Genomic DNA, 14,620 nt, shown 5'->3' with positions numbered 1-14,620 from the left:
ACCACAGTATGAATTAAGAATTCAGTTCTGGAGGCAGAGGTCAACAGTAACTTTGTTATTGGCAGTTGTTTTAGTGGCCACAGAAAGGGTTCTGAGGTAACTGGGTCATAGACCTGTAACAACTTAAAAAAACTTGAAGTGTAACCAGTTTAGAACATTGGTGTGATGTACTCTTGAAAGTCTGCTCTTACTTATAATGTTGCCATATTCTGCACATTTTGCAGCTGGTATTTAAGGTAATCCAAAGTTGAGAGCACATTGCTGTAAAGTAGCCTGGACCTGACACATACATAGAAAACATTGCAGAGGTTATCTTTGTAAAGAAAAGGACATACGTTAATCTCTTGAACATTCAAAAGTGAAAAACATTTTTGTCTAGAAATGTATCGAGGAATTCAGAATTAGAAATCCAATAAGTTCTTCTTCGAGTAGTGTCCCCGTGGGTGCTCCACTCTAGGTGAAGGGTCGCCCTGAGCCGCAGATCGGAGCTTTACAAAGCAGTTTCCCCCCTGTTGAGCCGCACATGCTCAGAAGGCGTCTCGAGCCCTTCCCGCCCTTTGCAGCGCGTGGCTCAACCCCCTCCCTTTCAGTTCCTTTTCAACCGCCCTCGTCAGCGGACGGAGCGAGTAGGAGCTCCCTCTCAGTCTCTCAGACTGCATTTCTATTAGTTAGCTTACCACAGTTTTCCCCCTATTATATCCCAAATTAGTTTTTCTTTCCCCTTGTTTTCTCTTTAAAATAACAACAACAACAATTTTTTTCTTTTATAAAAAGAACAAAACTGACTATCTCCCTTAGAGGACTGAAACTCGCTTCAGACCAGAGCCCCGGTGAACCGGGGCTCTCTCCCTCTCTCTCGGCTTCTCAGCTGAAAAAGAAAAAACAACAACAAATAAACCACATAAAAAGAAAAGAAGGGACTACAACAACAGTCACAAATAAATAAAACTCTGAAAACATCAACAGTGGAAGGAAATAAGAATCTCCTGAACTATGTCTGCCTCCTCAGGCTTTAAAAAATGTGAGCAGTGCCTCGAGCCTATGCTGGCTTCTGACGGCCACACAAAATGTATTCGATGCTTGGGGGAAACTCACTCACCCCACAGCTGCACACATTGTGCTTCCCTCACGGCGAGAGCTAGAAAGGATAGAGAGCTCTGCCTGAGGATGATTCTGTTTGAAAAGGCTCTGCAGCCTACAGAGCAGGGGGAACCGCAGCATGAAACCCCCCCGCCATCAAAACTGCAAGGCAGAGAGCCTCACCGTCGCGCTATCTCCCACCTTCTTCCTCCCCAAAGACACGGGGAAAAGGGCAAGGAAGTCCGAGGACCCCTGCTAACAAAGCAGAGGGAAGATCCTCCCGTTCGGCACCAGGACCGGTGCGCGCTGCCTCTGAGCCGTCCCGGGAACGCGCTAACCACCTGGGGCAGAAAGAAAAGCTGGCGCCGCTGCAAGCCCCAGCGCATCTTAAAGGGATGGTGCTGCTCAAACCCTCGGCACCGCACCAAAAGAAACCTCATACACAGCCGGCATCGGCTGCAACTGTAATCCAGATCTCAACACCGGTGCCGGCAGCAGACAGCGAGAGGCACCCTCATGAGTCTGCTACAGACCACTCTTAACACAGCGTCTGACACTCACAGCAGGCAGCAGCATTCATGCCTGCCTCCCACTGACTGTTCACCTGGGAGATCCTTGGCGAGTCATTCCCCTCCCAGATCTATGTCTCCAGTGTCCTTGCAAGACGCTCCCTTACAGGATGATGACGGATATACGACATATTCTTCACGACACAAGTCGCTAAGGGGGTCTTGCTCATACTATCATAGGGCTGGACCACAACAAAGCCCATGGCACCCTTATTGGTCTTACCCACCCCCACCCTATCCACCCCAATGGAGGCCCTGTGATCATTGGGACCCATTCAGGCGCTGGTCCTCAGCCCACTCCACATCATCTCGAAGGAGCCTGCCTCATCTACAGCCCCTACCTCCGGCAACACACACAGAGGAGGAGGAACGAATTTCAGACAGTGAATCCGATATTCAATAAATAAACATCACACACCCTGACGACCTCAGTGCCCAAGAGGATGAGGCAGTTATACCATCAGATACAGTAGCGATCGACGACCTCAAACAGTTTCAAGAACTATTCAAGCGAGTAGCAACAAGTCAGCATGTCTCCATCCAAGAAGTGCAAAAGAAACAACATCACTTGTTAAAGAACCTGCATCCTACATTGCACAGTAAGATTACCCTACCAATTGACGAGGCAATCATGGAAACATCTGAGGATCTGTGGAAGACACCCGCATCCATCCAGCTGACTAATAAAAAGATTGACAGAAAATACTTCGTTCCACCAAAAGACACTGATTTCCTGTTTACACATCCATAAGCCAACTCCTTAGTTGTTGAATCAGCACAGCAAAGAGCGAAGTTGCCGCACTACAAAACTGGCAATATGGACAAGGACAATAAAAGGTAGACTTCTTCGGCAAGAAGATATACTCCTCTTCTACCCTACAACTAAGAATATCGAATTATTCTGCCCTCTTAGCGAATCATGATTTCGATAATTATTCGAAGCTGGGAGAACTGATACCACATCTCCCTGAATCCAAAAGGTCTATCTTGAAAGCGATAGTCCATGAAGGCCATACGATCGCTTGCACCGCTCTCCAAACGGCAATGGACGTCGCAGACACCGCAGCCAGGACTACAGCTACGGCGGTAGTCATGCGCAGAACTTCCTGGCTACAGTCATCTGGAGTTCCCCGAGATCTTCAGCCCAAAGTAGATGACTTACCATTCGATAAGCAAAAATTATTTGCAGCTTCTACAGACGAAATGCTACACAACAGTAAGAATTCGAAAACCAATCTTCGTACATTGGGCATGTACACACCGCCTTTCAAAACGCAGGCGATACACCCCATATAACACATACAATCGCTACGGATATGGGCAATACAACTGACCACAGAGACCGTATGAAGACACTAGGCCAAGACAACGACCTCAGAGGAGGCACCCTAATCAGGGCCGCCCACCAACTGCTCAGTCCTCTAAGCAACAAATTTGAAGCTGTGATCGAAGGTCTGCAATACCTCCCTCACGATCTAGCAATAACACAACAAGGCCATCTTTTTACCCACCGTTTACGGCCGTTCCTTCCACAATGGGAATCTATAACATCGGACCGCTGGGTTCTAGATATAATTCGAGTTGGCTACACCATCCCATTTACCACTACCCCACCTACCCTTCCCCCTACCCCATCTCTTTTCAGGGACCCCTCTCACGAAACTCTACTAAAACAAGAGATCGATCGACTCCTTTCAATTGGAGACATAGAAAGAGTACCAGTAGAGTTTCACGGGAAAGGATTTTACTCGAACTATTTCTTGATCGAGGAAAAAAACGGGGGGCTGGAGGCCCATATTAGACCTCTGCAAACTGAACAAGTTTCTCAGGAAACAACGTTTCAAAATGGTCACACTTACAACAATCATTCCTGCGCTAGATCAAGGGGACTGGTTCGCAGCCCTCGACCTGCAAGATGCGTATTTCCATGTAACTATCCATCCTGCTGACAGATGCTATCTACACTTTACGCTCGGCCCAGATCATTTTCAATACAATGTTCTCCCCTTCGGCCTCTCGTCAGCTCTGAGAGTATTTTCAAAGGTACTAGCAGTTGTCGCCGCATACCTCAGACGACAAAAGGTCATTATATTCCCCTACCTAGATGACTGCTTCTTAAAGGGCTCGACACAGGTCGAAACCGCCTCCATGATAAGTACGACCACATCCCTCCTCTATCGTCTAGGTCTTCTAGTCAACGAAAGCAAATCAACACTTCACCCAGTTCAAGATATAGAGTTCATTGGGGCACGCCTGGACTCAATCACAGCTCGAGCATACCTGCCTCGACAACGTTTTATAACTATACAATAAATTATAAGTGCGATGTTTACAACTTCTACCACTACAGTACTTACTTGTCTCCGGCTAATGGGACACATGGCTTCCACCACCTATGTTGTCCACCACTCTCGTCTGCATTTTCAATGCTTCCAACTCTGGATAGCAATTGTGTACATACCGTAACGACACTCCCTCAACAAGACAGTGACTATTCCACCAAACGTTCTTGCATCCTTACAATGGTGGACGGTACCGAACAACCTCCCGGCAGGTGTTCCATTCCAACAAATTGAACCCACTATACAGATTACCACGGATGCTTCCCTCCTTGGTTGGGGAGCACATATGAACGATCAAGGGGTTCAAGGAAGGTGGTCCCCATCCGAGACACGACTACACATCAACCTTCTCGAACTGCGGGCAGTAAGGAATGCCAGTGCATACTTCGCCTCCAACATCGCCAATCAGACAGTCTGCATCCTAACGGACAACATCTGCACAATGTTCTACATAAACAGGCAGGGCGGAGCCCGCTCCCGCTCCTGCTCCCGCTCCCTCTGCACGGAAGCTATCCGCCTGTGGAACTCTTGCATCCGCAACCATGTCACCCTGATAGCCTCCTACCTGCCCGGGGTGAACAACACCAGAGCAGATTCACTCAGCCGCAACTTCACCTCAGATCACGAGTGGGAGTTACACACACACACACACACACACACACACAGGTCGCAAACTCAATCTTCCACCGATGGGGATGGCCATCTATAGACCTCTTTGCATCTACCCAGAACGCCAAGTGCCCCCAGTTCTGCTCACGCGCAGGACTTGGCAGACATTCCCTGGGGGATGCCTTTCTAATCAAATGGACAGCCCCCCTACACTATGCCTTTCCCCCATACCGCTCATCCCAAGAATCCTACGCAAGATCTGCAGAGACGGAGCCCTAGTCATCCTGATGGCCCCGCCAAACTTGGTACCCGTACCTGCACAAGCTAGCGGTTCACCCTCCTTATCTACTACCAAACCGTGTAGACCTGATATCTCAGAGCAATGGCACGATACTACACCCACAGCTCCATACCCTACACCTTCAGGCTTGGCTGCTCTCTGGTTCTCGGAGATAGAAAATCACTGTTCCCAGCAAGTGAAGGACATCCTCCTCCACAGTAGGAGACAGTCCACTCGAAAAACTTACCTGCAAAAATGGACACATTTCTCTCACTGGTGCCAATGAACCAAAGTAGAACCCCGTGTCGCCCCACTAAATACGATCCTGGACTACATTCTAGGCCTTAAAGTATCAGGACTGTCAATCTCTTCCTTAAGAGTCCATCTTTCTGCAATAGCAGCGTTCCATACCTTGATTGACGGCTTCTCCATATTTGCCCATCCTATCACTAAAAGATTCCTTAAAGGGCTCCACAATGTATACCCACCCTATAAAGCCCCACCACCCTTATGGGACCTAAATCTTGTTCTCCACCACCTCACCAGACCTCCTTTCGAGCCTCTGGCTACAGTACCACTCCCCTTTCTCTTTATGAAAGTCTGCTTCTTTTTAGCTATCACGTCAGACGGGTGAGTGAACTCGGGGCATTAATGTCAGAACCCCCCTACACAGTTTTTACTAAGGACAGGGTCATACTTAGACCTCACCCAACATTCCTGCCAAAGGTCTGTACAGAATTTCATGTCAATGAACCAATTGTACTACCTACCTTTTTCTCAAAACCGCATGCTTCACAGAAGGACGCCACCCTGCGTACTCTGGACATTCGGAGGGCTCTCGCCTTCTTCCTGGAGAGAACAAAACCATTTTGTAAATCCGAAAGGCTTTTTTTATATCCATCGCTGAGCGTTCCAAAGGAACACCTCTATCATCACAACGAATCTCAAGATGGATCTCGACATGCATAGTCAAGTGCCACACCCTGGGCAATAAGCCATTACAGGGCCCACCACGAGCGCATTCCAGTCGAGCCACAGCTGCTTCTATAGCCTTCTTGAACAATGTCCCCTTAAGGGATATTTACCGAGCAGCAACGTGGTCTTCAGACCATACCTTTGCCAGACATTATGCTATCCTACCACAACTGGTGCTCTCTACCATCGCTAAACATTGACTCCGGCTCCCTCCAGCCATATATTGAATACTGCTTTGTAGTCACCTAGAGTGGAGCACCCACGGGGGCACTACTCGAAGAAGAAAAGGGAGTTACTCACCTAATGCAGTAACGAGTGTTCTTCGAGATGTGTGTCCCTGTGGGTGCTCCACGACCCTCCCTTCCTCCCCTCTGCACGGAGTCTAAATTACTCGGGCGAAGATGAGGAACTGAAAGGGAGGGGGTTGAGCCGTGCGCTGCAGAGGGCGGGAAGGGCTTGAGACGCCTTCTGAGCATGTGCGGCTCAACGGAGGAAACTGCTTTGCAAAGCTCCGATCTGCGGCTCGGGGCGACCCTTCACCTAGAGTGGAGCACCCATGGGGACACTACGATCTAGAGTGGAGCACCCACGGGGACACACATCTCGAAGAACACTCATTACTGCACGAGGTGAGTAACTCCCTTATAGATGGACAGATGACCCCAGTTGTAGGGGAGGTTAAAATGTCCATGTATTTCTCATTATGCTTCTCCTTTTAAAATGTTCTTCAAATGGAACATCTAAGTATTGTGGATGCAATGGATGTTTATCGTGGTCTCTCCTTTGTCCAGGTGCTCGGATATCAGAAATAATATAGTTTAGTCTTGATTTGGGGGAAGGTGGAGTAGAACTAGACATTAGCATGCTGATGTTGCTGAAGTCTGTATTATCACTTCAGAAGTCCCACAGACATCGTAAATGGGTTGACAAGACTAAACTCTACAGGACTGCCTGGTTTAGAGGGTTTTAATGTCTTTAAACCTCATCGGAAGCAATGTACTTCGTCTGGGTAATACTGAGCAATAACTTATGACTTGGGCTTGGATTGATGGTTTAATTTCCAACCCTTCCTTGTTCAGATTCTGACATTAAACTTACATGTTATTCCTCACACCCCTGCCAATCCAATAACAAAAAAATCTGCATGACCAAGGAATATTAGACAATGGATGTAACAATGTCAGCTGTTACGATCAGTGTAATGGAATAGACTGAGGTGAGGGACAGATACAATCATATGGTCTAGCCTTCTTTCCCCTTCCAGTAAGTTGGAGTCTTTTGTTTCCCTGAGTAAAACACTTTTACAGTAATAATTAAATGACAAATGACTTCTGCTAAAACTTGTTCTTTAAGATGAGTTTTGTGTTGTGCAAGGTGCTGGACTGATGGCTCTGGAGACTGAAATCCTCTAAATACAATGGGAGATTTGCAAAGTTATTTCACAGAGCTATGCTCCTTGCCAGTAAGACCATTCTCCTGATAAGCCACCTACTTCTGAAAATTAAGAGTTTTTTATTCTTGGGCTCCATTCACTTCTTGAGCTTCAGAAGCACTTTTCAGATAGAAATGCAATTGAATGTTGAATTTCATGCAGGCACTAAACAGCCATTATGTAGTAAATAATTTTGCTTAGCACTGTAGAGTTAGATCGGGGTGGGCAGTAATTTTAACAGGGAGGGCCACTTAATGTATTCTGGTACATGGTCATGGGCTGGCTCCACTCCTGGAAGGGGTGGAATCTGGGGCGGAAGGGGCAGGACTAGGAGCTATCCTCCCCCCAGAGTTGTTTGGGCTGGAGGCTTTGAAGTAAGAAAACAGCAGAGGGCTCACTGCTCCAGGCAGCGCTGCTACTGTGTTGCCTGGCAGCCGCCTGTGGTTGCTGCAACTAATTAAAAGGCTTGCAGCCTAGCCTCTGCCAGAGCAGTGCTACAACTGGGACCTGTGAGCCATTTACATAGCATCCTGCTGCTTGAGCCACTATCTAGAAATTCAGTGACATGGGCAGCAGGCTGTAAATAGAAAGTGGCCATATGCAGTCCATGGGCAGGATCTGGCCCCTGGGCTGCATCCCGTCCAGGTTGTTGAATGGAATTAGTTGTAGAGGTGAAAAGCTAAATATTTCTCTATTCCCTGAGCCATCAATTCACTTAATGTCACTTTACAGTGGGTTATTCTAAAATTTTATCAGAATGCATCCTCACTTTTAAAAAAAAAGTTTGAACTTGATGTCAGTACAGTAGATACTGGTCTTTTCAAGGTTGGTACTCTTAATTGAATGTCAGTCTACTGTTTAACCTATACAAAGCAGTATTAACACTGCTTAATAATGTATTAGACATTTAATGCCTGTCAGCTAGTCATTGTAACTTCTTAACATGCTGCAAATCGGTCCTCAGCTTCACAAAGTTCAGTTGTCTATTTTTGGTTAAGAAATAGCACACGTTTGTATTTACAAGAAACTTTTCCATCTTTGTTCCAGTGAGTATCTTTAAGGCCCAACATCAGTCTGTTTAGAGGTAATTTGAACATTTTCCAGTAATGTAATTGTAAAAGTGAAGTTTCTTAGCTCCCTAATCTCTGTTGTTCAGATGGTCCCCTTCCTGACCCAACCATGATTCGTGCCAGTGTGCCTAATCAGATGATGAATCGCATGCAGACACAGCCAGGTAAGTGTCCAGAGAAGGGAAGCTCATGTAGTGACAAATGAATATGGAAAGAATATTGGATTCTGTCTTACCCAATGATTACATGACATCAAGCAGTCCCCACTGGAGTCTAGTAAGATATAGTTTTCTCTACTCTTCCTTGACATTAGTTTAAAATCACCTTCTTCCTAGAAGAATGAGAGCTGTGTTTTGGATTTCAGATGTTAAAATTAACACTATATTGAGAGTGGGAATTGGATGAATGGTTCTACTGATTTTTGGAAGAGGATTTTTCAGACTCTAAAATTAGGATGTATAATGTCTTATAAATCAACATATTAAAATATTAGTAAAACAAACACAACTCACACCTGCAAGCAGGGACATGGACATACAAGTCTTTCAGGGAAGCCCAGTTTGTGTTCTGAAGGAATGTGAAGGAGTTTGGGTCAGCATGTTACACTAAAGACAATACCACCTTTTCAAGGCAAGCTCAAAAACAATTTGTGACCCAGAATCTTTTTATTAGATTTATGTGAATTGCTTTCAAAAAGCTTAAAGTAGCTTAATTAGAGCTTGAAATACATTGTAATATACTCCAAGGTGTGTGTTGATAGAAATAAGATTGAGAGCAGACACAAATATTTGTTCCTATTCAAACATTGAATGATGTCCAAAGAAGAACTGAAACCTTTGTTTTAAAATCTTTTTGGGTTAAACACGCAGCAATGAACCAGTTTGGCCAGATGAACATGCAACTATCACCCATGGGTCCCCGGCAAACTCCTCCTCTTCAGCACCCTGGACAGCTAAGCCAGACTGGGGCCATGAACCAGGTCAGGATGTTTTTCAGTCCAGTATGTTTAACTCTTCAGGTTTGATGTTCTTGTGTAATTATGGTTATCTAAACAGCAATTTGTTCCTTGCTCTATGGTTCTTTTGTTTCTCCCTTTGCATCTCCATTATGAGTAGACAGCCTTTACTAATCAGTGCAGGAACTGCTAAATTGACTAAGATTGTATGTGCAGTAACATCCTTGAAACCGTGGAATTTATCAAACTAAACTGAAACCTTGAGGCATGATCTAGTCTAAATTCTCTGTTATAAACTAAATTAAGAGGTAGATGTAAAAATATCTTCCTGCTTTTGATCAGAGAATTGGCATATTTGCCATGCTGCATCATATGAGTGGTTGCCAGGTGTGCCAATTGCTGTGCCATGAAGTGGATGTTACATTGTAGAATTTTATTTTTAAAGGTGGGGAGGTGTATATTATACACTGTGAAATAAGCCTTTCCTTTTTTCTAGCAGATGGGATTTGCTTCACGTATGCAGCAGCCTGGGGTTGGCCAACCTTCCAGCCAAAGTCAGTTTCTGCAACAGAACCAGTTCCCTGCTTCCTCTCCAGGAATGAATGCAACAAACATGCCTATGACCCAGCCTGGCAATCAGACGCCAGTGTCTCAAGTATGTTCTTCTCTCAAGGGAGCAGTTTCATTGGCAGGCTCTGTGAGCTGGTTTTATTTTTTTTAACTGGATAATTAAAGGAATAGAGCATGTTCTTTTGTGCTTTAATATCAGTGAAAACTGATTAATTGTATTGAAATTTTTCTTAGGAGTTGTAGGAAACCTAAACGCTGCAGCATTGTGCATGTGAACAAAAATGTCAGATTGAACAATCCCATTCTGCTCACTAAATGGAATGCAAAAGCCAACCGTATTGATAGTCATACTTTTAAAACTTATAGGCATTAGTACCTCATGTAAAAAGTGGCCACTTGAAGGTAATCCTTTCCCTCCTCACACTTGTTGTCTCAAGTCATTGTATATATCTACTTGTTTTCCCACAGGCACAAATGACCAGCTCTTCCTGTCCTGTGAACTCTCCTGCAATGGCTCCAGGTTCTCAAGGGAGCCATATTCACTGCCCACCTCTTCCACAGCCTACCTTGCACCGAAACTCTCCCTCTCCAGTACCTAGTCGTACCCCAACACCTCACCACACTCCCCCAGGTCTGGGAACCCAGCAGCAGCAGCCGCAGGCAACACCAGCAGCCGCCACCACTGTCCCCACCGCCCCTACCCCTACGACAATGCCACCTGGACCGCAGTCACAAACTATGCACCCCCCTCAGAGGCAGACTCCAACGCCTCCACAGGCACAGCTGCCTCAACAAGTCCAACCTCCAGTTCCAGTCACCCCTTCGGCAGAGCAACAGCAGCAGCCCCTGTCACAACAGAGCACGACTGCATCTGTGCCCACCCCAACAGCACCACTGCAGCCTCAGCACCCCACAACACCTGTAAGACAATATTTTTATTTCTATGCTTTCCCCAGGGATACTCAGATGTGAGTCTTTCATACAGGATCTTTGTTTACTTGTCCTGTGTCCAAGACAATGGCGAACAACCTGTTTAAGAGGCATCTGAACCAATATGTGTATGCATTACATTTGAGAAGTATGTTTTTGTGTCTGGAGACCCAGGATCAATAAACTGGACACTGAAATATCTGATGCTTCCATATTGGAAGTTTTTTTTACAGAATTGTAGTGCACATTAGTAACCTGCTGTGAAATAGCTGTCTCTCATACCTCATTTATTTCCATGCATGTATAGAAGTGGGGTTATACAGTAGGTATTAAATTACTAAAATGCTATGCTGTCCAAAGTAAATGTCAATAGCATGTTTCCTCAAACTAAAATTGTGCAGCAATTTTTTTTTCAAGTGGGGGAGGGAATGTGAGATGCAGTTAAACTTGAGGAAAAGTGAAAGCAAATAAAAAGCACATCTTAATGAAGTAGACTTTGCTGCATAATTGCTTGCCTGGTTTTAGTACCTCTGTATTTCCCCCCAGCTTTCACAGCCGACTGTAAGCATTGATGGGCAGGTATCAAACCCACCATCCACCAGTAGTACAGAAGTGAATTCTCAACAGACTATCCCTGAGCAGCAGCAACCACTCTTGCAGGAAGTGAAAATGGATATTAAAATGGAAGAAGAAGGGCCAGAACAAACAGAGCTCCAGATGGAGGAGAAACCAGAGGTAAGAGGGTAGCTAATTTTTTTTCTGGTATGAATTGGCTGGGCAATGTCAAAACTTGGATGGGAGCTGAAGGGGAAATGAGTGCTGTGATTCAGAAGAGGGTGTTCCCTTTAGGGCTCGAAGATAGATGTAGATCCCAGTTGTTGCCATTATTTTAGACCACCTTAGACATGTTTTTAGCAGTGATAGGTAAGTGCTTAAAATGGGTCTCTAAGTACTGAAGTCCTGAATTTTGCTAACCCTTTGGGAGCTGAGCATGTGCCTGCATCTGTTGTTTTTCCTTTAAAACGTTCCCTGATGTAAGTAGTCACTGTAGGAATAATTCTCTAGAACAGTGAATTGTGCTGCTGTAGGTTTTATCCTTGAGTTGACAAACTAAGGTCCTGATCACTTTTCAATAAAGGAACTTGTGTCCTTCTGGGAAAGTAACTTCACTTTTTGTCTTGCAGGAATAGAAACTACAGTGTGCTCACATTAAAGCTAAAAAGACTGGATCCTAGTGATCTCAGGGAGGTGGGATTCTCTGTCAGTTATATAAGATGTGAGAGAGGGGGAGAGGAGTCAGTCTTCATGATTTAGTATTAAATTAATTACCCCAAAAACTATTTGAATCTTGGCAAAAAGACCGTATGAGGGGAGGAGAGAAGAATGGGCTTGGGTAACAGCCAGGATGACTGAGGAAGGGTCAGTTTTTTTTCATTGGAAGAAGTGGCAGGCATGTTGTAGCTAAGCACAAGACACAGTACCTTACTATATGCTCATAACAAAAGCAAGTGAGGGGCTTATAGTGAATTAAGTGAATGGAATCTGATCTGCTTTTCAGATTAAAGTGGAACCAGGAGCGAAGGAATGTGTAACGGAACCAATGGAGCAAGAAGAGAAGAAACCAGAAGTGAAGCCAGAAATGAAGGAAGAGGAAGAAATACCCAATACTCCAGCTACTCAGTCTTCTCCAGCAGCAGGGCAGTCTAAGAGGAAAAGTAAGCAAGGAAACTGTTGTGGTGTTAGGATTCAGATCTCTAGGGGATTGGGATATCAAGGCAAAAGCTGAACTTTTCATGTTTCTAGTTTGCACATATGAACTTTTCTCTATGTATGTAGCTCTTGGACATAAGAATGAACATTTTAATAATACAGAATTTGTTCTAATGAGCTATGTGCTCAAATGTTATCTGACACTGAATCAGCTATTCAACGCTGTCTCTGTAAAATAAGGATTGGAGCCCATTTCCTGTTAAACTTCTATAGGAAATTATCTCCTTACATAAAAAGGCTGTATTCTGAGTGTGTAAGTTGTCCCTTTAAAGAACTTCTAATGCTTGGCTCCTATAATTCAGGAAGACCCTTTTCTCTTTCAAGTGATTGTCCACATGTACATTCCACTGCAGATGCATGCACCCATTTCCACTTAAGTGGGAAACTTTTGCCAGCTGGCAAGGCAGTTTATGCACTACTGCTGTCTTCATGCTGGGAGTTGAGCGCATAAAAGGGGAATGGCCACTACTTCCATCTTAGTTGTTTCTTGATGCCTGTGGTAAGAGTTGGCACTCCTTGTCATTGTTCAGCTTTGATTTATCCACCATTCAGATTAAACATTCTGTTACATGATTATAGTTAAAATGTATGCTTGGTATATCTTTTTAAGGCCTTTTGTTAGCAGATTTAATGTGGAAAAAAATCTCCAGGATTCAAATAAAGAGGGCTGTGATCACTGTTATGAATAGACACAAAAGCTACCTAATTTGCCTGAGGAGGAAAGTGGGCAGTAACAAAGAAAAAGCAGCTTGTCTCCAGCATGTTACGTGTTACAACCCATTCTGTTAACTAAGTTATCAGGAAATCTCTAAAAGAAAGATCTAAGCTTCCTAGACATGTTAGTGTCCATGGTAGTCCCTTCTCACCAAGCCATTTAGGGCTCCAAAGCCAGTTTTGAAAACTTGATTGAGGACAGCACACCAACTATAACTCATCTCCTACTATTTAGAAAACCCTTACTTCTCTTAAAGTTTTTGGAAAGATTAAGAAGTGGGCTGTGCCCACAAAAGCTCATGATACCATCTGCATGTTTTGTTAGTCTTCAAAGTGCTACTAACTATTTGTTGTTTTTTAAGCAAACAAATGGGAATTCAAAACAGCAAATGAGAGGGATTCATTATCCAGTTCAATTCCTTTCCCTTCCTCAGCCCACCTTTGCTATTCCTCCTTCAGGAAGTAATTTTTTCCAAATTGGGAGACATAACAGGTTCTTACCAATACAGAATGAAAAATTTCTTTTCCCAGGACAGGTTGAACCTTCAAAATCCTGGACTCTGCTCTGGCAACATCCATGGTCCAGTGGGGCCACAGATGTTGCTGGAGCAAAGAGCCCTGGGAGTGGGAGCCAGCTGAGAGAATGCGGGATGGGGGAGTTCCTGCTCCAGCCAAGGAATCCCTGACATCAGCTGGGCCAGCCAGCTGGGGAATCCTGTGCCCAGCCAGGGATCCTCCCCTTTTCCCCTTTGTGGCAGCAGGGCTGGATTGGGCAGCCCCTGCTGCAGAACCCGCAGCTGAAGCAGGGCTGACAGAGGCAGGCGTCCCTAGCTGGGGAACCCCCGGGAGTTCCCAATGAGGCTGGCCCTAGCAGTGGCATAGTGTTGCTGGGTGATCCCGGCCTTGGAATCCACAGCAGCAGTGGGGCTCGTGGTGGCTGGATGGCCCCAGGCAAGGAACAGTGTGTGACAGCTCGGCCGGCAGCGACCAAGCTCTCCTGGCCAGAAACTCCGGAAGAGCTTAGGGCAGTGTGTGGGCAGCAAGATGGGAAGCCCATGTCAGGCCAATTGCAGGGCACGGAGCCCAAGGGAGAGGAGCCCGGGAGTGTAGCAGCCTACGGGAGCACTGACCTCCCCTGGTCCAGCAAATTCCCTGGTTCAGGACAGCTCAGGTCCCTAGGTTGCTGAACCAGGGAGGTTCAACCTGTACTTCCCAACAAGATGTGTTTTGATCCATTCTAGACTTAAAGAAAAAAATTGACTTGTTTTAGTTATCTTTTCATTGGAGATTGGTATGCTGCCTCAGTTTATAGGTTTTTACTTTC

At 45.3% G+C, this 14,620-nt stretch overlaps 1 protein-coding gene across 10 annotated transcripts in view; it reads left to right on the top strand.

Annotated features, from left to right (window-relative positions):
- Positions 1 to 14,620, top strand: part of EP300 (EP300 lysine acetyltransferase) — a 140,262-nt gene that overhangs the window by 92,554 nt on the left and 33,088 nt on the right. For 8 of the 10 annotated variants that reach the window (XM_089781063.1, XM_089781094.1, XM_075936301.2 and 5 more), the window contains 6 exons: positions 8,444 to 8,521; positions 9,227 to 9,336; positions 9,809 to 9,967; positions 10,351 to 10,803; positions 11,359 to 11,547; positions 12,371 to 12,527. In XM_089781063.1, the coding sequence (XP_089637189.1) occupies positions 8,444 to 8,521; positions 9,227 to 9,336; positions 9,809 to 9,967; positions 10,351 to 10,803; positions 11,359 to 11,547; positions 12,371 to 12,527 (1,146 nt within the window). The remainder of the gene's footprint in view (positions 1 to 8,443; positions 8,522 to 9,226; positions 9,337 to 9,808; positions 9,968 to 10,350; positions 10,804 to 11,358; positions 11,548 to 12,370; positions 12,528 to 14,620) is intronic. The other 2 variants (XM_089781069.1, XM_089781087.1) reach the window with 1 other exon arrangement.

This window comes from Pelodiscus sinensis, chromosome 1, assembly GCF_052426305.1.
Source record: "Pelodiscus sinensis isolate ZL-2025 chromosome 1, ASM5242630v1, whole genome shotgun sequence".
Taxonomy (NCBI): domain Eukaryota; kingdom Metazoa; phylum Chordata; order Testudines; family Trionychidae; genus Pelodiscus; species Pelodiscus sinensis.
Note: the sequence above shows the minus strand (reverse complement) of the source record. Positions and strands in the feature narration are given on the sequence as shown.